At 47.4% G+C, this 26761-nt stretch overlaps 1 protein-coding gene across 1 annotated transcript in view; it reads right to left on the bottom strand.

Annotated features, from left to right (window-relative positions):
• SND1 (staphylococcal nuclease and tudor domain containing 1) overlaps positions 1-12047 on the bottom strand; it is a 410316-nt gene extending 398269 nt beyond the window's left edge. Inside the window, exon 1 of the mRNA XM_002712078.5 lies at positions 11861-12047. Coding sequence (XP_002712124.1) covers positions 11861-11938 — 78 coding nt within the window. The 5' untranslated portion in view covers positions 11939-12047. The remainder of the gene's footprint in view (positions 1-11860) is intronic.
• Between the last annotated feature and the right edge of the window lie 14714 nt (positions 12048-26761).

Raw genomic sequence — 26761 nt, 5'->3', positions numbered from 1 at the left:
ATGCAGTGTAGCAGGGACTAGAACTGGAACTCTGATGTGGGATGCACATCCCATGTGGCAGCTTAATTCACTGTACCACAAGGTCCCCACTGAATAATTTTTAATACTAACTTTTCCATTTTCAATAATGAAATTTTTTTTAAAAGTTTTATTTTTTTGAAAGGCAGAGTGACCAGGAAAGGAGAGGGAGAACAGGGGAGGGAGAATCTCCCATCTGCTGGTTCAATCCCCAAATGGCTGCAAAGGCTGGGGCTGGGGCTGGGCCAGGCTGAAGCCAGGAGCCTGCAACTCAATCTGGGTCTCCCATGTGGGTGACGGGGGCTACACCATTGGACCATCCTCCACTGCCTTCCAAAGTGCATTAAGCAGGAAGCTGGATTAGAAGCAGAGCAGCCAGTACGAGAACCAGTTCTTGGATATCTAAGCATTCTAAGCACTGGCTTAGCTTGCTGTTCACCAAACAGTACCCCAATGAAGCCAGGAGTCAGGAGCCAGGAGCTTCTTCTGGGTCTCCCACATGGGTGCAGGGGCCCAAGGACTTGGGCCATCTTCTACTGCTTTCCAAGGCCACAGCAGAGAGCTGGACAGGAAGTAGAGCAGCCAGGATTCAAAACATGCCAGCACCACAGGCGGCGGCTTTACCTGCTCCTCCACAGTGGCGGCCCCTGAAACTGTCTTTTAAAATCACTGCAGGTTTGTACATATATGAAGCCTAGGAGATGTCAGATAAATCAATACCAGGATTGGGGTGATCCCCATGCTGGGAGCTGTCATGCTCTCTACCACCTATCACCCTAAAAGGAAAAAACAGTTTCTCTTTGTATTCTCAACAAACCTTCTGAAGCCAAATAGGTCATATTTTTCCCCACCAAGTCATTCTCCAAATCTCTGTGGATGCCAACTGGTGTCCTACAACCCAACTTGACTCTGACACTGTCTACCTACTTGGAATTGGTGGCCAGAGTCCAGGGCAGATGCCCAGGCTGCAGATGTCCCTCTGACTGACTTGCACTAAGTTGCAGGTCCAGGACCCTCTCCCAAGGTCTAATTATTTGCTAAAAGTGGCTCTCAAATGCTGGAAAACAGTCTGCTTACTGGATTATAGGATTCTATAACACAACTCGGATACAGGGCTAGGCAAGGAGGCACATATGCAGGGCTCCCTCTCCGGGCCCCCTTACAGCTCCTTCCAAATCCCATCATCTAAAGGAGTTCCACTGAATCATTAGGCTAAGATGGCTGGGTCCAGTCTCTATGCCTCTCTTCAGCTTTCCTCCCCACCCTGGAGGCTGGGTGGGGTTAGACTGAAAATTCCAACCCTGGGACAATCAGTCCCCAACCTTAGAGCTTTTGGTTATTAACATCAACCCAGAAGGGCTGAAAGGAGCCTGTTATGAATAATAAAGATGCACCTTTCACCTTTATCATCTTGTAAATTACAAGTCTTAGGGGCTCAGGGCCAGGAAAACCAATGTATTTCTTGTTATATCACACTATCATAGTCCCCACCTTCTATCCAAGAAGGAAAAGAGCTATGTGCCAGCCAGTAGGAAAAAAGCCAGACTTCTCCCCTGAGATGCTGTCTCCAGCCGCCACTTGTCATCTGTATTTTGGTGGTAAACTTAAATTCAATCTAAGATGCTACTAGAAAGAAAAAAGTTTTAAGTAAAGCACACAACCACCACTAAAAATCATTATTTTTAAAAACCGTCCTTTTAAGAATTTCTTAAAAGATGCTAGCACAGAGCGCGAAGGTGTATGAAGTTCAGTAAGTGTAGTGATGTACAGAATCATGAAAAGCTAAAAGCATTAACAGGAAAATAGATATAATACATACAAACAATGGAATACTGCTCAACCAACAGAAAACAATGACGCAGATCTGTAAATGACATAGAAAGAAAACCCTAACAGTTAAAAATGAAAGTTCCCATCACAGGGTATTGCCAGGGGCTAGGCAAGCTCCTTAGCAACAAGGAGCTAAGTCCCGTGCACCGCCCTGAACCCATCACCTTCCACGCCAATCCAGCATGGCACACCCACTCCTCCCCATGCAGCTGAGCACCACTTTCTTGGAGATCAGCTGTGCCCTGCAGCCCCACGCCTTACCCTATACAAAGGATGACCCCACCTACAGCTCGGATGGGGTAACCCTCCCTCATGAGTTGCGGGCACTCACATCTGAGTGAGTGAATACACCTTTTCAATACACCCTGCTTCTCTTCTCACCTTGATCTGTGTCTCCCAGCTGTATTCTTCCACATGGGAAGACAAGAACCTGGACTAAGTAAGCTGGTTTCTCCAAGCCCAGCCAGGGTTCTCGATCCCAACAACATAATTTGGGGGTCCCTTCCCTCACAACACCATGGCCTCATTTCTGTTTTTTTAAAGGGAAGGAAGGTATGTATCTGTGTGGAAAAAAATTTGGAAGCAAACACTGTCAAGGTTTGCTTAAGGGATTAAGAATGAATGACAGGGGACTGGTACTGTGGCATACTGGGCAAAGCCTCCACCTGCAGTGCCGACATCCCATACGGGAGCCGATTCATGTCCAGGCTAATCCTCTTCCCGTCAGCTCTCTGCTGTGGCCTGAGAAAGCAGTAGAAGATGGCCCAAGTGCTTGGGCCCCTATACCGGTGTGCAAGCTCCTAGCTCCTGATAGGCCCAGCTCCAGCTGTTGCGGCCATTCAGAGTGAACCAGCAGATGGAAGACCTTTCTGTCTGTAACTCTACCTCTCAAACAAATAAATAAAATCTTAAAAAAAAAAAAAAGAATGACCTTCCCCCTGCAGGGGTAGTTAAGAAAGCATACAGAGCAATACTGCATGGTATTTAACTTTACAATACATAACTTCTAAGTTACTTGAAGTTCTAAGGACAAGACCATAATTTAAATACCAATTAACTTACTAATTCTGGATGGTATCCATCTAAGCATTTTTGAAGGAGTAACTGGAAAACTTTTGGCCAAAATGAGAAAAGGCCATCAAGAAAACTGAAAATGTGATCCCAATCATAGGGACTTCATAAAACTAAAGAACTGCTAGAATATTTCATTTCTGTAGTAAACAAACTAGTGGAATAAGAAAGATGAAGACAATTGACTCAATCACTTTGGGCTTTCTGCTGCTGCTAGGACTGGAGCTTATAAATAATAAACAGGACAGAAAGTTAAGCCAAGAGACCCAAGTATGAGGTGCCTCAGAACTGCAAGAACAGCAGGTGTGGTTGTCAGAATCCTCATATCTGAAAATGGCACTAAAGACTTCTAAGCAAGGGGCAGGAGTTGCAAGCGGTATTAAGCTAGCAGCTGCCATGCTGGCATCCCATTATCAGCGTCAGGTGTGGTCCAGGCTGCTTCAATTCTGATCCAATATCAGAAGATGGCCCATGTCCTAGGCCCCTGCCACTCTTGTGGAAGACTAGGATGAAGTTCCTTGCTCCTGGCTTTGGCATGGTCCAGTCCTGGCTTTTGTGGTCATTTGGGGAGTGAACCAGCAGATAGAAGATCTCTCTCTCTCTCATACACACACACACATACACCCCTTCTCTGAAGCTCTGCCTTTCAAATAAATAGGTCTTAAAAAATTTTTTTTCCAAGCAATAATGTTCCAAGTTACTAGTGCCAAATTATAGGAAGAACTTGAGAATCAAAGCAAACAGAAGGAAAAGTGGCAGATGAGTGTTAAAAATGAGCATATGGCCTAAGTCAGGCACACAAAACACCAACTTCTCAGCTGTCAGTTATGACCCTGGAGTAGGATTCTCAGCATCACTGTAAACGGGACTCCGAAGACACCAGGCCAAAATCTAGCTACACATTAAAAGCAACACAAAGCATCCTGGAATCTGGGGCACCCACCGTGATGCAGTGGGTTGGGCCACTGTTTGGTATGTCCAAATCCCATATCGGAGTGCTGGCTGATTCCCAGCTACTCCTCTTCTGATCCAGCTTCCTGCGAATACAGGAGACAACAGATAATAGCCTAGGTGCTAGGATTCCTGCCACCCACATGGGAGATCTTGATGAAATTAACTGGCTCCTGGCTTTTAAAGATGCCTTGGGACAAGAGAGAGGCCACTATTCCTCCTTTCTTCACATTCTGGTGCACTTGCACCCACAAACACTTCACTTACCATCTGTGTCCTGTCCAACTACGTACAGTACAGAAGCTTAGCAAGATCAATACCAAACTTATTCAGAACTGTTGAGGAGTGAGGCTTATTAAAAACAGAGTCCCGGGCCACTCCCAGAGATCTTAATTCAGTGCCTCTGAAAGGTCTTTTAGATGGTCCTGATGCAATGATCTGTTTTAGGAAAATCACTGGGCTCCTCTCACTCAAAACCTACTCCTAGAAAGAAAGCAAGACTGAAAGGAAACCGGTGGGGGAAATTACAGGAGTAAATCGAAAGGAATCTTCTATTTGCACATAAAAAGAAAAGTATAAAAGATTTAAAAACAGAAACAAGAATCTGGAGTCCACAAGAGCAAGGTTCAGAACCCTAGCATGCCCCACACTCCCACCAGAGTCCCTCAATCAGGAGTGGGGCAAGCGCAGACCCTCCCTGGGGCCGCCACTGTGGCCTGAGTCCCAGCTGCTCCACTTCCCATCCAGCTCCCTGCTATGGCCTGTGAAAGCAGTAGAAGATGACCCAAGTCCTTGGGCCCCTGCACCCATGTGGGAGACCTGGAAGAAGCTCCAGGCTCCTGACTTCAGATCTGCACAGCTCTGGCTATTGTGGCCAATTAGAGAGTGAACTGGCATATGGAAGACTTCTCTCTCACTGCCTCTCCTTCTCTCTGTGTGTAACTCTGACTTTCAAATAAATAAAAAGAGTAGACCCACCCCACGAGCTAGAGGCTAACTTCCCTCCCGACTGCCGCCATTCTCAACTCCAGCCCTGCTGCTCTAGAAGAATGCGGCAGCGCTCTGAAGTCAGGCTGAGACTGGGTGAATAAAACCTGCTGGCCACATGTTCCTCTGGGTCTCAAGCAATCGCTCCCACTTGCTTATCCTGATTCTACTACTGAAAAGCCATGAGCCTCTCTTTTCTCTACCCACTCCACCATCCAATCACTTAGAGTAATTCAAACCCTAACTCTCTAGTCTCCCACACTAGAAAACCATATTTCAACTAAGCCACCTTCTTCAAAAAACAAGGAATGGGAACAGAAAACAGGCTTACTGCAGGATAAGCAGTATTTCAAAGTCAAGCCTGCCATAAGGTATGAGATTTCTCAGCTGTGCTTCAACAAGCCTAAAAGAAACATAATATAGGGTTTCTTACTAATCACAGCTTTAGGGGACCAGAAGATGCTTAGAGATGATGCATCTAGCCTCCTCATTTTAGGGAAGTCGAGTCTGGGTTGGGATACTTGGATCATGAATGGCAGCAACTGAGCCAGAACTTGTACCCTACTTATAGGCCAATAATTCTCCCCCCACCTCTCTGCCACACTGCACCCCAGGGACAACGCTAACGTTTTTGATTAACTTTAAGCACAGGTCCCTCAAATCTCCTTAGTTCTTCCTATTACACACGAGGTTGGTTTTTGCAAGACCATCACACAGGCAGATTACTTCCCACATAGAAACAACTGAAAGCACCTCACCTCAATATCTGTTGAGGCAAAGAGGAGAGAGGGTGTGATAAGCATAAACGACAGAATGCGCAGGCCAGGTCCACATCACAGACTAAGCATCTCAAAAACGGCATATACAAGTGACACTGAAATTTTCTTGAGTTTTCTTCTTCCTGTAAGATGCTTAACGTCTTCAATTAAAAAAAATGCCAACTGAAACTATTGTTCATTTTTTTTCTGAAACATTAGAGATAAGTGAGAAAAACATAACATTAATTTATCATATTGAGTCTCACTGAAAGTAACTGAAATCCCACAACACTCCATCTGCATCAAATATTCACAACCTGTGATTCTGCGTCAGTTTCTGCTGTAAAAACAAAAAGCATATGTCAGTCTCCTGAGAGAAGTCGCAGTAGAAACTGGGTGTGCAGCCATCCCCAGTGATGAATGATGAAGAGCCACCTAAACCCAGTCAGAGTTGAATCCCTTCTTTCACTCCTCGTCCCTGATAAGGCACAGCATTTCCTAGAGCACTTAGCCATGCCCTTCTTTGAGAAATGAAATAATCCAAAAACCAGACCCCGAAAGACACACTCCACTCCCCCTGGAACATCCGTCAAGCTGGACAGCTGCCCATGCTGCAAAAGAGAGTATACTCAACAGACCTGAGAATCTTCTCACCTGGTTCAAAAACCTGGCCATCTTTCTCCTCTGAACCCACAAATAGAAACTGAAATGTTCCCTTGTTTCCCAAATTCCACGCTCCAAGTAAACTGGGGCACAGATTTTACCAAATCATGTGCCCACTCATTACCAGCACTGGTTACTGGCTTCGGAAGTCTCCTCCCATGCCATGACCCACCCAGTGTGGAGGTCTGAAGCATGCTATTTTGCCCCACACAAACACTAATCACTAAAGCTTGCTAGGCTAGAAAGTACTGCCAGAGGCCAGAACCGCAGTAAATTCCATGTAGCAGCAGTATAAACATGGACAAATTCAAGATTCTGTTTAACTCTTATCAAGCCTGCTCTTGACATTTATCATATCATCCACATCCCCTCCATGGGAAGATAAGACAGTGACTTTGGAAATACACGGGACTACCTGAAAACCTTAGTCATTGGCCTATAGAAACAAGCATAAAACTAAAAGCAAGTTTTTTTTTTTTTAATCAATCCCACATTTTTATAATTATTCAGTGGACTTAATGGTAGCTATTCATTTCTCCAGGGTTCTAGAACAGTGACCACCTCCACTGCCTCTCTTCCATTTATCACCCTTAACACATGTATTATAAATAACTTGGTTTATACTCATAGCATTTATGGGGCATACTGAACTTTAAGGAATTAAAGAGCTACTATAACAACACTTTGGAATAATCATCAATGGAATCCCCACGGACTTTGTAGTCACCATCCCCTGTTGGGTACACACTTCCTTTACGGTTGCTTCTATGATGTCAATCAGACCTCAGTGCAAATGCCACCTTCTGATAAGTCTTTCCTGAACACACTGCATCAAAGGAGCCACCCCAGCCCCGACTCCTACAGTCCCCAGCCTGACAGCACTATCTGATCCACATTACCATGCCGATTCCCCACGCCTTTATTGTCTGTCTACCCCACAAGTCATAAGGGCAGGACTCTGATCTTGGTTTGTTGTTTTTTTTTTTAATTCTGTTTCTCCAATACCCAGACAGCATGACAGACAGCCGATGATCAATAAATATTTGTTCAGTAAAGAAAGGAAACAGGACTGCTTATTCTGCTTCACTCATTTCTGCATGGCAGCACTACTGTTAGCATAACTAGAGCCACGTGGACGCTCCTTTTTCACAAATGACAGGAAGGGTTGAGTAAAAACCTCCTGTTCCTCTACTTACAATCCTGGTTGTAAGCTACCATGCTTACCTGCTGGGACCCAGGCAATTTTAAAACTATCAGGAAAAGCCTTTCATCCTATCCTACCTACTCTTTGCAAATTACTCTTATAAAATATTGTTATTTAACTCCATTATTATCAATTTTGGTACTAGAATGAGGGTATTTTAATAGCTTAGGAAAGGTACTTTTTCTTTTTCCCTGCATGAGCTAAGTGCACAAAGGAGCAGGCCAACCAACAGACTACTCTGCCCCCACTCAACCCTTGAAAAACACATACCTCTTAGCTCAGATTCCTAAGAAACACTTAGCTATCGGGGTGAAATTATAGATAGCATTTCCAACAGGCTGTACACTGAAGAAATTCCCGCTAACCTACCCAACACGAAGTCTACATCTTGCTTTACAACAACCTGGCAGCACAAATCCCAGCAAAGCAAAAATGATGGCCCTCTCCTCCTTTGAGTGCCCTTAGCCACTCAATGAGAATCATGGGATTAGGTACAAGAGCGAAGACTGGCAGAGATTCCCTTCCCCTTTGGCCACAATTAAGGGGGTGGGGTTGAGGGTGAAGTGAAACGGGAGCTCTCTGGGTTTGGCACTGTCCTCCCTTCAGCCTGCCCATCATCAGCAGAATAACACATGTACTTGCAGAGAAGACTTCTCAAGAACTGTGGCAGATTCTCTCGAAGACATGCAAGCAGAACAAGTTAGAAGGGAAAGATAGAGTAAAAAGACACAGAAAAGGGCTGAATCCCCAAAGCAAAGTAAACAAGTCGGTGCAACCAGAGAAAATTGCCGTCTATGTAGCTGCTAAGTGGGACAAGTGAATTTATACTAAGACTTTTTTCCTAAACTGATCTATTTAACATTTGCTAACAATATTCCATTGCAGCTAAATTATTCAAAGAAACCCAGAATGAGGATCTACTTGAGTTTTGAGAAAATAAGATCTGAACAAAGACATTTACTTATCCAAATTACATTTCTTCTACCCACACGCTTGCTAGTCTCCTCCCAACTCAAAACACAAATCCATCTTCAGTTTTTCCATCAACCTCACTGACTTTTTCCAGTAACCAGAACGGCAGCAAAATGCTCGTATCAACTTACTGCCCACTTCCTCCTCAAACACATTCCAGGAGCTACTCTGCCCCTTCGCCTTCACTCGCAACAGCAGACTCAGCCACCACCATGGACGTTTATGAAAAAATACTGGTGGATGATTTTTACAACTTACCTACCAAGTTCTTTCTCCAACCTTAAAAAAAAATATTTAAAATAATATGGAGTTTACTAGGATGGCACGGCAGAGACCAAAGAAACTTGTACTTTCCACAGTCCTATACAAAACAAAAAAGAGGAAGGCCTATTCCACTTTACTGCACAAACCTCTGCCCTCACCCACGTCAGAGGATCCAGCTGGACTCACACTGAAAGGCATACCTGATTAGACAGCGCTGCAACTTCTGCCCATCTGAAGGCAGCAAAACAGTGTCTCTCCTTTCCAATTCAAACTCTTTCTTTTTCATTTGCCTCTGACATAAGAGCTCCATCTTCCTTTGTAGTGTTCTTACAAAGCAGTTCCTGGTCGCGCAGCAAATGATCACTTTCCAGGAAAATACAAGTTTGCTTTGCAGAAGAGCTTCCCACACAGCAATTTGCCAGGGGTCCATTCTTCATTCCAGACAAGGCTTCCAAGCCCAGCACAAATCTGCCCATGGCTCGGCAATTCACCTAGCTTCCCTCCCCTAACCCCTGCCTGTAACTCGCCCTCCCACCCCCTGCTGTATGGTCCCTGCAAGGAGTGCACAGAACAAACCGCTCAAACCACAGAATTTTAAATGCCACCTCCAAGACTCAACTGTTTTTACACCACACTCCAGTGCACAAAAAGGCCGTAAGCATGAAATGAACTCACAGGGATGGTAGCTTTGGGACAGGGACTAACATCTAATCTGTTTTCAAGTAAATTACAGTCAGCTTCACTTTCCTGCAATTTGTGGCCATGCACCACCAGCCCCACCCTCCATGTTATAAAGTAATACCCCGGGGGCCTGAAGTCAGGCAAGGTTGCAGGATGTTTGAAGATCATGTGTTCTCCCAGACTGGGCTCAAGTCTCAGCTGGGACTCTTATGACCAATAAAAAATACCTGTCCTGGGCAAACTACTCTTTCTGAAGCGCCAATCACACTTCTGTAAAATGTCATCCATCACCTGCTTTTTTTTTTTTCTTTTTTTGACAGGCAGAGTGGACAGTGAGAGAGACAGACAGAGAGAAAGGTCTTCCTTTTGCCGTTGGTTCACCCTCCAATGGCCGCCAGGGCCGGCGCGCTGTGACCGGCGCACCACGCCTATCCGAAGGCAGGAACCAGGTGCTTCTCCTGGTCTCCCATGTGGGTGCAGGGCCCAAGCACCTGGGCCATCCTCCACTGCACTCCATGGCCACAGCAGAGAGCTGGCCTGGAAGAGGGGCAACCGGGACAGAATCCGGTGCCCCGACCGGGACTAGAACCCGGTGTGCCGGCGCCGCAAGGCGGAGGATTAGCCTAGTGAGCCGCGGCGCCGGCTATCACCTGCTTCTTGTATGTTATAAATGATATAATACAAGCCGAACACCTAGCACAAGAGCTAACAGGCAGGACTGCCGATACGCAGTGTCCCTGGGGGTAGTCAATAAGCAGGCAGCTACGTCATAGAATCCTGGCCCCCTGGACGCCTCCAGCGTCAGTCAGAACAAAAATATGTTCAGCCTCATTCCATTCACATTCCACCAAATAGGAGAGCTTTAAGAAAAACTTGAGCCTGAGTAAGGCAAAAACTCAAAGATCAAAGAGAAGATCAGTGCAAATGAAAAAGCTAACGAAAGAGCCACTTCAGGATAATCTTTTCATGGGTCAGGTGAATATTTCAAAGGGGAATATGCGGACCTTGCAAGTTCAGTTTCTGATAAATTATGACACTGTTATGTATAAGAAGAAGAAAAAGGCAAGACTGGAAAAGTTGATGGTGGACAATTATCTTTATGGAGGGGAAGGAACTTTCTCTGTGGCATATTAGGTTAAGTCTCCACTTGCAGCACTGGCATCCCATATGGGTGCTGGTTCAACTCCTGGCTGCTCCACTTCTGATCCAGCTCCATGCTAATGGCCTGAGAAAGCAGCAGTGGCTGGCCCAAGTGCTTGGGCCCCTGCACCCACGTGCGATACCCGGAAAAAGCTCCTGGCTCCTGGTTTCAGATTGGCCCAGCTCTACCGGTTGCAGCCATTTGGGGAGTGAAGCAGCAGATGGAAGATCATCTTGCTCTCTTCTCTCTGTAACTCTACCTCTCAAATAAATTAATTAATTAAAAAAAAACTTTGTAAAACAAAAACTATGATAGCTTGGAAGAAACTGTCATAAACTATATTTGCTGTTCCATATGGAAAAGTCAGCATTGTAATCTGAAATGAAATCCAGAAGTTACGGTTACTGTAACCAGAAAATATGGTAACAACCAAAAAAAAAAGTCAGGTTCTAGGATTTGAGAAGGTTGGGAGTTGAATCACCCAGGGGGCAGGTGATACAGCAAATTTATATTTCAAAATGATGCAGCTAAAATGTTTAAAATGAAGTTTGCAGGGTTAAAGTCAAACATGAAGAAAGTGGGGAACAACAAAATCAGGCAGACTGCCCAGCGGAAGGAGCACGGGGTGGGGAATCAGAACACTCGGGCCCTCATCCTGGCGCCAACCCAAACCACCATGTGCCCTCAAGCTAGTCTCCTGCTCTCCCTAAACCGACTCCCCTTATCTGTAAGAGGCGGGGTAGCAACACAGATCGCCAGGATTCCTAACGGCCTAACATGTTAAGAGTCAGGACACAAGGACCCGGCGCTCTCGGGCCTAGACACTAGACACCAGAAATACGAGGGAGAAGACGGCTGGAGGGCCAGAGAGAACTCGGAGTTAATGACTGAACGTCGGGCAGAGAGAAGCCTTCGCGGTGGCCACGGAACACAGCACCTGTCCGGACCTCGCAAACCTGCAAACTGCTCAGCCTGTGTCAGTACGGACAGAAAGACGGCGAGTGGGAGGGCAAACATCAACAAATCGTCGCTCTCCGTCAGTAATCGATCAGTCCTGCAAACAGCCCGGGAATCCAAACGCCACGACCGCGAACACCACGGCGGCCCCGCACGCCGGAGTGTCCGGAAGACAAGGACCGAGGGGAGTCGGTCCCAGTTTCCGTCTAGCGAGGACTCCAAGGAGGGGTGAAAAGTGAGGAAGGGGTCGGGAGAAAGGGGACCTGGGGGGTCACGCAGGCTGGCGGGAGGGGAAGCAGAGTCGACGCCTGACCCTAGCCCAAAGGCAGGCAGAGGGGCCGGGGTCCCGGGCCCCGCTCTCACCATCTTGACGATGCCCCGCTGCACGGTGGGGACCGCGGGTCCCCCAGAAGGGCCGCCGCTCTGCGCGGAGGAGGCCATGTGTGGAGAAGCAAAGGCAGCGAGTGGTGCGGACCGGCAGGCTGGAGGCACCAACGTGGGTGTCGGGCGCTGGTGAGAGGCTGCTGAGGCCAGGCGCTGGCAGGAGACCTGCTGCAGGAAATGCACGGATCGGACGCGCCGGGTGATTCCAGGAGCTACAGCGGGACTCACAGCTAAAGAGGAGACGCGATCGCCGCGGCCGCCACACGTTCTACTCGCCGCGCAAGCGTGCCAGAGCGCCACCGCCCTCCAGCCAATCAGCTCCCAGAGCCCGCCGGACCTCGAGCCAATAGGCACCCTGCCCTCGGAGCCCCGCCCCACAGTTCCAAAACGAGGGGCGAGCACCAGGAAGCGCTGAAAGAGCTGATTTGCGGTGACGGGATAAATATGGGGCGGGACTTCCGGGGCAGCCGGCGTAGGTAGTGTCGGGAGGTGTAGTGGGAAGGAAAGGACACGTCAGCGTCTGGCCGAGGGGCGCGAGGGGCCATGGGAGCCCCAAGGGTGGAGCCGCCTCGCCCTCTTCCTTGGCCCCGCCCGTTAAGCCCAGCGCCGCCGGCGGCCAAGCCGCCCTCGGGGACCGAGCTGTGTGTACTCGGGAACCCGGGAGGCCAAGTTTGTAGGCGTGTCGGTATTGGCCACTGCCCAACTTCCGGCTCGGCGCCCGAGCTGAGGATGGGGAGAACTTGGGAGTCAGAGCCTTGACTTTCTCCCCGGGATGCCGGTCTTCTCCAGAGCTCGCCGCGCGCCTTCTGTCCTGCTCCAGTCTGCGGCGCCGGGATCCAGCGCTTGCAGGGCGCTCCGTTCATGTTTGCTGCATGTCGCCGAGAGGGCTGACGTGTCCGCTGCTCGGGGGCGAAGGACCGGCCCTGGCTTTCCAAATGCTCCTGGGACTTTGGTCGGAAAAGCCTCCCGGAAGAGACCAAGGCTCCTTGGCCTGGCCAAGTGCAGTGAGCGCCTCCGACCCCAGCTTTTTGCGACAAGAGCCAGGGCCTGCGAACGCTTCAGTGGATATTTACCGAGAACTGGTATTCGTCACGCGCCCATTCTGTGGAGCCGGGCGCCTTGCGTGTATTACGTCACTTAATGGTAATTCCCGGCTCCACGCAGGGTTCCGGTTACCCTCTGGCTCTTTGGAGAAGAGGTTGCTTGCTTTTTACTCCAGGATCAACTTTGGGGTCACCATTTTCCTAGGTCCCCAGTGCCCCCTTCCATACAATGAATTCACTATCCTCTGGAAAAAAAAGTCTTTGTGGAGCCTCGTTCCATCTGTTTATAGAATTGTGCCTCTGATTGAGACTGTCTGCCCTTCCCAACTCCCACCCCTTCGCTCGCTGAAATTGTTTTTTAAAAAAGATTTATTTATTTATATGAGACAGTTACACAGAGAGAAAAGGAAAGGCAGAAAGAGAGAGGTATTCCATCCACTGGTTCACTCCCCAATCAGCCGCAACGGCTAGAGCTGGGTTGGATCAGGAGCTTCTTCCAAGTCTTCCATGTGAGTGCAAGGACTTGGGCCATCTTCTACTGCTTTCCCAGGCCACAGCAGAGAGCTGGATCAGAAATGGAGCACCCAGGACGCGAACCGGTGCCCATAAGGGATGCCAGCCCTGCAGGTGGCAGCTTTACCTGCTATGCCACAGCACCGGACCCTGAAGTTGTTGACACTTTTCCACCCAGTGACCGGGGATGACTTCCATATTTGTGAGTGCCACTTGGTCAATATCCTGGCATCTCTGGGCCTTGACTTCATTTCCAGTGAACTTGACCTATGCACATCACCCTCTCCAGGAGAGATGAACGTTAGGGCTGACATCGTAACTTCAAACAGCACTTCTCTGATGGTAGTTGCTATCCTTTTTGCCCTCTCACCCAGTTAATAATTATCACATACTTTGTATTAGTTATCTATTGTTGCATTACAATTTACCTGAAACTTAAAGTATTAGCACGGTGAGCATTTGTCTCACAGATTCTGTGTCAGGGAGTCTGGGAATGGCTCGACTGGGTACTTTTGCCTTCAGGTTTCTCACAAAGCTGCAATCAGTGTGTGAGGGTAGGAGGGAAATCGTCTCCTTTCAAGGTTCCTTCTGCTGACTGAAGGTGAATCTGTTTCCAAGCTCACCCTTGCAGGTGTTGAATTGAGAGCCGCAGTTCCTCGAAGGCTCCGTCTCTCCTAACGGCAGCTTACGAAACATCAGCTGGTTTCCACCTCAGCAAGCGAGTGAGCAAAAGAGCTCAAGCAGGCTGGTAGCCAGACTTTTTTAACCTAACCCTAGGCTTCATGTCCCATCCCTTTGTCTGGGTCTCTAGCTCAGCCCTCATTAAAGCTCGAGGTGTTATACAAGGACATGAAAACCCAGAGACAGATCTCTGGGATCATCGTAGACACTGCCTGAGGTACACGGTTCTTTACTGTTAACTGGGATTCAAAGTCCCCAAACCTCTGGACTGTCTTTATGAAGTCCTTCCTGTGTTCTCCTCCATCCATGGTTAAACTCCATGCACTGCCCATCATTTTAACACCTCTCCTGTGATCTTCTTCTGCAGTCTCCATTGTCTTTCACTGGACTCTCCACCTCTCAGAACTCTGGCTCATGATCTGTTTCCTGCACACCTATCACATAAGGAAAGCATGCTGCTGTCCAAGTCGGTGCTGTGATGAACTACAGGCCCCCACACATTTCCTGGGATTTCTTCTGTTTCCTCAATTCAGTCTCAAACTGTGCTGGATCTGTTGACATTTTCTCTGTTCACTTAACTCCAACTCCACTGTCTCCCACAGTCTCCACTTCTGGTAAGATCTGCTTTGTGGGAGAGAAAAAGTTATGAAGAACCCCCTCCAGGGACTGGTGTTGTGATGCTTTGGGTTAATCGGCCCCCTGCAACAATATAATCCCATACGGAAGTGCAGGTTCAAGTCCTAACTCCTCTGCTTCACACCCAGCTCCCTGCTAATGCACCTGGGAAGGTGGCAGAAGATGGCCCAAGTGCTTGGACCTCTGACATCCATGTAGGAACCCAAATGGAATCCCAGTCTCTTGGCTTCAGCCTGGTCCAGCTCTGACCATTGCAGCCATTTCGGGAGTGAACAAGCAGATGGGAAATCTCTCTGTTTCACCCTCTATTTCTGTAACTCTTCCATTCAAATAAATAAATAAATCTTTAAAAAGAGAGAGAGAGAACTCTCTTCTAAGATTGGTGTTGTGGCACAATGGGTTAAGCCACCCCATTGTAACATCATTATCCCATATGGGAGTGCAGGTTCAAGTCCTAATTGTTCCACTTCTGATCCAGCTTCCTGCTAATGAACCTGGGAAGGCTGCTAAAGATGGTCCAAGTGTTTGGGACCCTACCACCCATGTGGGAGACTCAGATGAAGTTCCTGGCTTCAATCTGGCCAAACCATGGCCATTGTAGCCATTTTGGGATTGAACCAACCAATGGAAGATGTCTGTCTCTCCCTCTCTATGTAACTCTGCCTTTCAAATAAATAAATCTTTAAAAGACAGCTCTCTTCATTTCCCACCAACAAATCTAAATTTTTCCTTTCTTATTCCTCTCCTTTTCTCCCATGTTACAAAGGAAAAGCTCCTTCCTAAGGCTTCAGCTAAACTCTGTGTTCTGGATCTTTTCACCTTTTTGAAGACTCTTAATAAATAATTCCCTTTTCTTTTCTTTCTTTCTTTTTTATTTTTTTAAGATTTATTTACTTACTTGAAAGGCAGAGTTTAGAGAGAGAAAGGGAAAGACAGAAAGAGATCTTCCATGCGCTGATTCACTCCTCAAATGGCCACAATGACCAGAGCTGGCGTGATCCGAAGCCAGGAGCCAGGAGCTTCTATCAGTCACCCATGTGAGTAGAGTGACCCAAGCACTTGGGCCATCCTCTGCTGCTTTCCCAGGCACATCAGCAGAGAGCTGGATCAGAAGTGGAGCAGCTGGAACTTGAACCAGCACCCATACGGGATACCGGCGTCACAGGCAATGGCGTTACCAGCTGAGTGACAGCACCAGCCACCGCTTCCATTTTTAAACTCTGTTTATCCTGTATTATTCTCATTATCATTTAAATATTCTTGAATTCTCATAAGTTGATTAAATCTTTGCTTGGATACTCATCCCTCTACAATGAGCTCTCCTCGCTTCATAAGAATACCTAACAATTTCCTCCAAGGTCACTAATAACCTCCTTGTTACTACATTCAATGTCAAGGTCACACTTTTCAGACCCAACTGTGCTGGCCTCACAGCATTTGATACAGACCCAACTGTGCTGACCTAACAGCATTTGATACCACTTCCTCTTTGAAACGTCTTTTTCCTTCCAACATAGCACATGCTCCTACTATTCCTCCCATCTCTCCAGTAGCTACTCCTTATTATAAGAATTCTTCCTTTGCCTTCCGCTTAATAGTGATGTTCTCAGGATTTCATCCCAAGGCATTTTGTTTTCTAATTCATTTTTTTTTTTTTTTTGGACAGGCAGAGTGGACAATGAGAGAGACAGAGAGAAAGGTCTTCATTTTCCGTTGGTTCACCCCTCAATAGCTGCTACAGCCGGTGCGCTGCGGCCGGTGCACCGCGCTCATCCGAAGCCAGGAGCCAGGTGCTTCTCCTGGTCTCCCATGAGGTACAGGGCCCAAGCACCTGGGCCATCCTCCACTGCACTCCTGGGCCATAGCAGAGGGCTGGCCTGGAAGAGGGGCAACTGGGACAGAATCCGGCGCCCCAACCGGGATTAGAACCCAGTGTGCCGGCACCACAGGCGGAGGATTAGCCTATTGAGCCACGGCACCGGCCTTGTTTTCTAATTCTAAACATTCTTCGTAAGACATCTTCTCCACTCCCATGGCTGCATGCCAATGACTCCCAAATATATAGCTTCTAATAAAATCTCTTGAAAGGCCAGCTTTGTGGCACACAAGCACCTGCAACACCAGCATCCTGTATCTGAGTGCCAGTTCAGGTCCCAGCTACTCCACTTCTGACACAGCTCCCTGTGAATGCGCCAGAAAAAGGAGCAGATGATGCCCCAAATACCTGGGCCCCTGCTAACTTAATGGGACATCTGGGTTGAGTTCTGGCTCCTGGCGTTAGCCTGGCCCAGTCCCTGCCATTGCAACCATTTGAGGAGTGAATGGAAGATATATTTCTCTCTCTGCTCCTTCTTCCTTCCCTGTCACTCTGCCTTTAAAATAAGTAAATCTAAAAAAAGAAGTCTCTTTTGAATTCTCTACCTGTATGTCCAACAGTATGCTAAAGATCTGTCCATGCTGTCACCTGGAGAATGCAAGTTCAACATATCTCACGACTAATTATCTTCCTCCCAAATATATACCTCCCCAGTGTGTGTCCCACCCAAATTATGCCACCGGAAGCTACGCAAGAGCAAGCCAGAAACGTGCTTTGTGAGTCCTCCCCCTACCTCACTCCCCACTTGTCAGGCTCTGGCGTCTATTCAGACACACAGGTTCTAGAAGCAAACTGTAAGGGTGCACATCCCAATGCTATATGACGCTGAAGAGGTTGTATGGTATTTCTGGGCCTTCACTTTCTCACCCATAAAATAAAAATGGCAACGGGACCTACCTCCTGGAGTTGCTTTGGTTTTCATGATTATATGAAGTCATATATGTGAAACACTTGGAATGCTGCCCTGTGTTATAGGACTCCAAAGTCTGGTTGAACTCACCTGATGCTCAGCAAATCACTAACATTGATGTGGTAGAAGAAAGCAGGTGTTTATTGCAAAGCTTGGAGCAAGAAGCAGACCATTGAGGGATTAGGGGTAAAGGCTCTTATGGATTGGATTGAAGTTGCACATTCAGCTCATGACCAGGTCCCCCTGTGCTTCTGGCTCTCCGTTGGTCACCAATATCATGTTCTTTGGGGAATTTTGATGATGGAAAAATGGGCTTTATTTAGTCAGGTCGATGGAGTTTTCTTGCTCAGGGCCTGGGATTCCTGGAAAACCCCTCAGGACAAGACTGAAATCAAAATTATACAGGTGGTGAATGACCTCAGAAGGCTTGTGATCAGGGACCTTGTTGGACTGTGCCACTTTCTCAGTTCAGTGAGTTAATTTTAGGAAGAGGTTGATTTGCAATCATAAAGGCAGGCAATGTGGGAGACCAGATGGAGTTCCAAGCTCCTGATGTCAGCCTGGCACAGCCCCCACCATTGTGGCCATTTGGGGTGTGAGCCAGCAGATAGAAGATTCTCTCTCTCTTTCTCTCTCTCTCTCTCTGTAACCCTGCTTTTCATGTAGATAAAATAGATCTTTAAAAAAAAAATTTTTTTGGACAGGCAGAGTTAGTGAGAGAGAGAGACAGAAAGAAAGGTCTTCCTTCCGTTGGTTCACCCCCAAAATGGCCACTATGGCCAGCATGCTACACCTATCCAAAGCCAGGAGCCAGGTGCCCCTTCCTGGTCTCCCATGCAGGTGCAGGGCCCAAGCACTTGGGCCATCCTCCACTTTCCTCCCGGGCCACAACAGAGAGCTGGACTGGAAGAGGAGCAATCGGGACAGAATCCGGCGCCTCAACTGGGACTAGAACCTGGGGTACCGGTGCCGCAGGCGGAGGATTTGCCAAGTGAGCCGTGGCACCGGCCATAAAAGAAGAAATATTTTAAAACTAATTATAAACAAAGGTAGGTCAAGGGACCTTTAAGGTAGGGGAGAGAGACTGAGTGTCCTTGGGAGGTTACTACCTGATGGTAGCCAGCATTTGCCCCAAAGGCTTTGTGGAGGGGGTCAGTTTCACCTGTACCTGGGAGTTAGATTTTGTATAATTAATGGTAGAAAGGGGTTTGACACGCTGGTCTTAGGACGATGAAGCTCTTAACCCTCCCTCTATGTCTTTAGAGGAGGGAAACGGGCTTTGAAATCCTTAAAAAAGATTCATTTTCTGTGGTAGAGTATACACACACACACATGCTTTAAAGATGGCAAATATTCATTTAAATAAAACTCTGGGGCCCCAGCATTGTGGTAAAGCAGGAAAACCCCTGCCTGTGATGCCAGCATCCTGCATGGACACTGGCTCAAGTCCTGGCTGCTGCACTTCTGATCCAGCTCCCTGCAAATGTGCCTGGGCAAGCAGCCAAGGATAGTCCAAGTGCTTGGGCCCCTGGATCCGTGTGGGAGACCTGGAAGAAGCTCCTGGCTCCTGGCTTTGGATTGGCCCAGCTCTAGCCATTGTGGCCATTTGGGGAATAACCAGCAAATGGAAGATCGATCTCTCTCTCTCTCTCTTAAATATTTATTTTATTTATTTGAAAGACAGAGTTACAGAAAGAGGTAGAGCCAGAGAGAGAGAGAGAGAGAGAGAGAGAGAGACAGGTCTTCCATCTACTGGTTCACTTCTCAAATGACCGCATTAGTCAGAGCTGAGTTGTTCCAAAGCCAGGAACCAGGAGCTTCTTTCGGGTCTCATATGTAGGTGCGGCCATCTTCCACTGCTTTCCTAGGTCACAACAAAGAGCCGGATCCGAAGTCAGGCAACCAGGACTTGAACCGGCGCCCATATGGGATGCCGGTGCTGCAGGACTGGGCTTTAACCTGCTGCACCACCCGAACCCCTCCTTCCCCCCGGCTCTCTCACTAAACTCTGACTTTCAAATAAATAAATAAATCTTAAAAAAAAAAAAAAGGAGAAGAAACATCAAGTTGATGATGAAGACTGGGTGGAAGAAGGGTGAAATCAGTGATGATTTCTCAAAAGTTAACGGAGTTAATGTTCCAATGAATGGATACCTCATTTTTAAAAATATTTATTTATTTGAAAGGCAAAGTTATGTAGAGAGGGAGAGACACAGAGAGCATGCATGCTTCCATCCAGTGGTTCACTCCGTAAATGGCTGCAACAGCCAGGACTTGGCCAAACCAAAGCCAGGACTCTGGAACTCCATCCAGTCTCCTGCACGGGTGGCAGGGGCCCAAGAAATTGGGCTACCATCTGCTGCTTTCTCAGGTGCATTAGCAGGAAACTAGATGGGCAGTGGAGCAGCCAAGACTTCAAACAGTGCTAGTGTGGGATGCTGGCATCTCATGCAGCAGCTTAACCCACTGCACCACAACACTGGTCCCTGGATGGCTCATTTTTGTTTTAAATGTCTAAGACAAGGTGCCATTCTGGATTAAACAAAACTAAAGAGATATGACAAGTAAATAAAAAATTATATTTATTTATTTATTTATTTATTTGAAAGGCAGAGAGAGTGAGAGTGCTTCCATCTACTGACTGACTCCTCAAACATTTGCAATAGCCAAGGCTGGACCAGACCAAAGCCAGGAGGGTGGAACTCCATTTTGTCTCCCACATGGGTGACAGGGATCCAAGCACTTGGGCCATCTTTAGCTACTTCCCCAGGCACATTAACAAGGAGCTGGATTGGAAGCAGAGTAGCCAAGACTGGAACCAGCACTCCAGTATGAGATGTTGGTATCACAGGGGGCACCTTAACCTGCACCACAACATTAGCCCCATGAGTAGCTCATTTTAAGAAGGGATTAGATGATGTTGAAGATGAAGTTCATAGCATGGCCCTCCACATCATGATGAGGAAAAAATTTACCTTGTTGGGTACTCTGATTGAAGACAATGGGTGATTAACAGGGAAAATAGCCAGCACCATAAATAATATTAGTTGGTTAAGCTTACACTGTTCTGGCCAAAAAATTAAAGTGAGGCAAACTTTCTGCTCAACAGATGTCAAAACTATTGTACTCAGATCAGCTGCAGACAAGAACAGAGCTTTCAATGGAAATTTTCAACAAATAGAACCAAGATCCTGAAGCATTTCTTCTGAGAATTGTAACAGGAGATAAAAACGTAGCCTTACTGGTATGAACTTGCAGACCTGAGCATAACCAAAGCAATGGCTACAAAAGGTAGAATTAGTTTAATCAAAGCAAAAGTCGCGGCATCCATTTGGCTTTTGGATGTTCAAGACATTTTGCTTATTGACTTTCTAGAGGTCAAAGAACCATAACATGTGCCTATTAGGAGGCTGCTTAGAGAAAGTTAGTCAAAGCTTTAGCAGCAAAACGCTTCATCAGAGTCCTCCACTGTGACAATGCTGCTGCTCTTTCCTGTCATCAATCAAGGGCAATGATTTCTACATGCTTCATGTAGCCCAAACTTGATCAAAATGCATAATGATCTAACTCATTTCATTATTTTTAAAAAGATTTGTTTTATTTATTTGACATAATGAGAGGAAGGGAGAGAGAGAGAAATCTTCCATCTACTGGTTCACTGCCCAAATGGCTGTAGTAGCTGGGGTTGGGCCAGGCGAAAGCCAGGAGCCAGGAGCCAGAAGCTTCATTTGGGTCTCTGATGTGTGTGCATGTGCCCAAGCACTTGGGCCAGCTTCCATTATCTTCCCAGACAGATTATCAAGGCTCTGGATTATAAGCAGAGAAGCCAAGACTCCAGCTGACACTCCAATATGGGATGCCAGCATTGCAAGTGGTGGCTTCATCCAATGTGCCATGGAGCCAGACCCAAGTCATATTTTAAAAAAACATTTTCAGAAACAACGAAAAAGTTTTCTTTATAATATTATGAAGTTGAATTGGAATCCTGTTATTTAAAAAAAAAATTTATCAGGGTTGGCGCTGTGGCGCAGTGGGTTAAAGCCCTGGCCTGAAGCACCAGCATCCTGGGAAAGCAGTAGAAGATGGCCCAAGTCCTTGGGCCCCTGCACCCATGTGGGAGACCCGGAAGAAGCTCCTGGCTCCTGACTTCGGATCGGATCGGCTCGGCTCAGCTCTGGCAGTTGCAGCCATCTGGGGAGTGAACCAGTGGATGGAAAACCTCTCTCTCTCTGTCTCTACCTCTTTCTGTAACTCTTTCAAATAAATAAAAATAAATAAAAAAGGAAAAAAATTATCTCATATTTTAGGTTTAGACATTCTTTCTAATTTTTAAAAAGATGTATTTATTTATTTGAAAAGCAAAATTACAGAAGAAGAAGAGAGGTTGATCTTCTACCCAATGGTTCACTTGCCAAATGGCTACAATGACCAAGGCTTGGCCAGCTTGAAGCCAGGAGCCTGGAACTCCATCTGGGTCACCCATGTGAATGCAGGTGCCTAAGCACTTGGCCCATATTCCACTACTTTCCCAGGCACATTAACAGGAAGTTGAATCAGAGGTAGAGCAGCAAGGACTCAGAACTCCAACCAGCACCCATATGGGATACTTCCATCACAGGTGGCAGCTTAACCCACTACACCACAATGCTGACCCTAGATGTTATTTCTAATTAGTTTATAGTAGAACAAAATTTGTATCAACTTAAAGGAAGATAATGTACTCTTTCCAGTATGCTTTACATGTATATTAACTCCATGTGAGAGATTTATGTAGGTGTAATATGCACATACACAATTACATGATTTGAGTAATGGTTATAAAACTTTAAGTTAGGGCCGGCGCCGCGGCTCACTAGGCTAATCCTCCGCCTAGCGGCGCCGGCACACCGGGTTCTAGTCCCGGTTGGGGCGCCGGATTCTGTCCCGGTTGCCCCTCTTCCAGGCCAGCCCTCTGCTGTGGCCCGGGAGTGCAGTGGAGGATGGCCCAGGTGCTTGGGCCCTGCACCCCATGGGAGACCAGGAAAAGCACCTGGCTCCTGGCTCCTGCCATTGGATCAGCGCGGCGCGCCGGCCGCGGCGGCCATTGGAGGGTGAACCAACGGCAAAGGAAGACCTTTCTCTCTGTCTCTCTCTCTCACTGTCCACTCTGCCTGTCAAAAAAAAATAAAAAAATAAATAAATAAATAAAAAAAAAACTTTAAGTTAACGGATCACTTTTGTGCCCTATCCTGTTGTCATTCAAGGGCAAGGCCAACTTTCATTCCATTCTCCCAAACGCCATTAATCTATGCCTCTGTGTTCTCAGTAGCCTCAGATAATTGTATATTGATTTGCTCATGCCACAGCTATCGGCTTTGACCTCTGTTGAGTTTTATCTTCTCAGACCTTGCCTGCCACATAAATTTCTAAGAAAGAAGGCATAAGGAAACTTCCAGCCCTTGGTGTCACCCTATTAACAGGGTTGTCTGTTGTTTACTGTAAACTGAGATCACCAGGCTACAATGAAACCTAAAGATTTTTTCCTTTTTTTTTTTTTTTCTTGACAGGCAGAGTGGATAGTGAGAGAGAGAGACAGAGAGAAAGGTCTTCCTTTGCTGTTGGTTCACCCTCCAATGGCCGCCACAGCTGGTGCGCTGCAGCCGGCGCACCACGCTGATCCGAAGGCAGGAGCCAGGTGCTTCTCCTGGTCTCCCATGGGGTGCAGGGCCCAAGCACGTGGGCCATCCTCCACTACACTCCCGGGCCACAGCAGAGAGCTGGCCTGGAAGAGGGGCAACCGGGACAGAATCCGGCACCCGACCGGGACTAGAACCCGGTGTGCTGGCGCCGCTAGGTGGTGGATTATCCTATTGAGCTGTGGCGCTGGCCAAAGATTCTTTTCTTTCCTCAGAATCCTGAAGCTAACAAACTAAGAGTTAGCAAAGTTTCAGCAAGTAACAACAAGTTAGATTAATCATGGGATAAATACACAATTTTTTTCCCACGAATCATTTCGAGGTGAATATCTAGGGGCTCAACTACCTCGGTGGGAGAATCTTGGCTTTTCCTTTGTATTCGCAAAATCACTGCCTCAGCTCCAGATGCTAGAAGAAGAAGAAGGCAGGAGGAAGTGGGAAAGACCAGTTCCAGATATAGCTGCCCTTTTAAAACATTTTGTTTATTTATTTTCATTTTATTGGAAAAGGGGAGAGACAGAGATTCTTCCATCCACTGGGTCATTCCATGGCCAGTGCTGGGCCAGGTCCAAGCCAGGAACCTGGAACCCAATCCAGGTCTCTCAAATAGGTGACCAGGACCCAAGTACTAAAGTCAACATCACCTGCTGCCTCCCAGAGTGTGCATTAGCAGGAAGCTGGAACTGGAAGCTGAGCCAGGACTTAAAGCCAGGCACTCTAATAGGGGTTGCTGGCATCCCAAACTGCATCTTAACCACTGGGTCACATATCTGCCCTCTGTCTGCTTCTTCTCTCTTTCCTCTCTCTTTGTTCCCCCTTCACACACACACACACACACTCACAATGACATTTTGTAAAAGAAGTGTTTAGATTGACGTGGCAGAAGGAATCAGGAATGAGTGCTAGGGTGGCTCAAACATCAGTCCCTACTTTGCCTCTGGCTGCCTTCTGCCCTTCTAGAACTCTGGCCAACTCCTGACCCCCTCCCCTCTTTCAAGGCAGAATCCTTGCCCTGCATTCTCTCTTGACTAAAAAATTCCTGTAAAAGCCGGCGCCGCGGCTCAATAGGCTAATCCCCCGCCTTGCGGCGCCGGCACACCGGGTTCTAGTCCCGGTTGGGGCACTGGATTCTGACCCAGTTGCCCCTCTTCCAGGCCAGCTCTCTGCTATGGCCCGGGAGTGTAGTGGAGGATGGCCCAAGTGCTTGGGCCCTGCACCCCATGGGAGACCAGGATAAGCACCTGGCTCCTGCCTTTGGATCAGTGCAATGCGCCGGCCACAGCGTGTTGGCCGTGGTGGCCATTGGTGGGTGAACCAACAGCAAAGGAAGACCTTTCTCTCTGTTTCTCTCTCTCACTGTCCACTCTGCCTATAAAAAAAATCCTGTAAAAGAGGCCTGCATTGTGGTTTAGCAGGTAAGGCTGCCACCTGCAATGAAGGCATCCCATATAGGTGCCAGTTCAAGTTCTGGCTGCTCCCTGCTTATGGCCTGAGAGGGGCAGCAGAGGATGGCCCAGGTGCTTGGGCCCCTGCCACTGACATGGGAGACCCAGAGGAGGCTCCTGGCTCCGACTCCAGCCTGTCCCAGTCCCAACCATTGCAGCCATCTTGGGTGTGGGCGGGAAGGAGACTAGCAAATGAGGATCTCTCTCTCTCTCTCTCTCTCTCTCTCTCTCTCTCTAATGCTGGCTTTCAAATAAATAAATAAAATCTTTTTTTAAAAGCCTGTAAAATCAGTAAGCCTCTATTCCATCTTTGCTGTCCCTGGGCCCAAGCCCACACTACCATCACTTGCCTCCAGGGAACTTGGGCTCCTTGCCCTCACCTTCTCCTTGTGGAAAGGCCCCCTGTCCACTGAAGGAACTGACCTTGTGCTGCACTTCCCTGTGGCCCCAGCAGCTCGTGTCACACCAGAAAACATACCCCAAATACGCACATGGCTTCTGTCCCTGTGGTTTTGCTCACTCAATTCCCTCCACTTGGAATGTCCTCTATAGCTCAGTTTAGATGTAGCTTTCACCATAACGTCCTCTGAGATACCTCCAAGTAGAAGTGACTTCTTCCCTATATCCCCAAACCTTTTGGGCTACACCCTTCCAGTGGTATACACTGCACTCTCCCTGTGTCATAGTAATTTGTACAATAGCTGAACTGGCCTGTAAAGTTTTGGTAAAAGCTCCTATGAATCTTGCTAATTTTTGTGTCTCCAGTAGGCCTAGCAATGCCTTGTAAATAAACACTCAAGAAGTTGGCAATGTGGCACAGCATCCTCCCACATCACTGACATCCAAAATGATTGCCGGGTCAAGTCCCAGCTGCCCCACTTCTGATCCAGCTCCCTGTTAAGTCACTTAGGAAAGCATCAGACAATGGCCAAGTGCTTGGGCCCCTGCCACCCATGTAGGAGACTCAGATGGGATTCCAGACGCCTGGCTTCAGCCTGGCTCAACCTTGGCCATTGCAGCCATTTGGGGAGTGAACTAGCATATGGAAGATCTCTCTCCTCCCACCTCCTTTAACTCTGCCTTTCAATAAATAAAACAAATCCTAAAAAAAAAAAAAAAAAGACTCAATAGGTGTAGTCTAATGTTTGAGATGACTTATTTACCTTCTCTTTGTATTCCATATATAGATCATGTATCTTTTGCATTTTTTGGAAATTGAAACAGGAATACTGGGAGTATCTAGGGTAGAAGCTGAGGAATAGAGTGAGGGCTTTTATCATTGGACAGGCCCTGACATAGGAAAGTTTATTGAGTCATACATTTTATTTAACTCCTGCCAGCAACAGTCTGTGTCTCAACCTCTCTTGAACCCTAAAAACCACACATATTTTAACTTTAGCCTCCTCCTCTGTATAGCTGTAAAAATAAAAGAACCAACAATTATCTGATGACCCAAATAATATAGAGGTGCATACGCATCTCGCTCTCATGTGTCAGCCCAGGATGACGACTCTCTCCATCTAATCACACAATGACCAGGCTGGTGGCAGTTCTCTCACCCACAAACAGAGACTCCCATGGAAAACCATCCTCATTTAAATTCAAGAGACGCGCGATGCTGTGGCATAGCGGGTAAAGCTGCCACCTGCAGTGCTGGCATCCCATATGGCCGCTGGTTCAATTCCCAACTGCTCCACTTCCGATCCAGCTCTCTGCTATGGCCTGGGAAAGCAGTAGAAGATGGCCCAAGTGCTTGGGCTCCTGCCCCTGCCTGGGGAACCCAGAAGAAGCTCCTGGCTCCTGACTACAGGTCAGCCCAGCTCTGGTCCTTGCAGCCATTTGGGGAGTGAACCAGTGGATAGAAGAGCTTTCTCTCTCTCTTTCTCTCTGCTTCTGCCTCTCTGTAACTCTGCCTTTCAAATAAATGAAGTCTTTTTTTTTTTAAAGGAAAAAGTCAAGAGCAAAGAAAGAGAGATCATGTGATGACACAGAAACATTTTAAGGAGAAAGACGTTGAGAGGTCACACTGGATGTTTCTCAGTCTTCTGAACGAGGTAGGAGGAGTTGCGAATCAGAAGACAGCCTGAGGCCGGCGCCCTGG

The sequence above is a fragment of the Oryctolagus cuniculus genome, chromosome 3 (assembly GCF_964237555.1).
Source record: "Oryctolagus cuniculus chromosome 3, mOryCun1.1, whole genome shotgun sequence".
NCBI classification, from domain to species: Eukaryota; Metazoa; Chordata; class Mammalia; order Lagomorpha; family Leporidae; genus Oryctolagus; species Oryctolagus cuniculus.
Note: the sequence above shows the minus strand (reverse complement) of the source record. Positions and strands in the feature narration are given on the sequence as shown.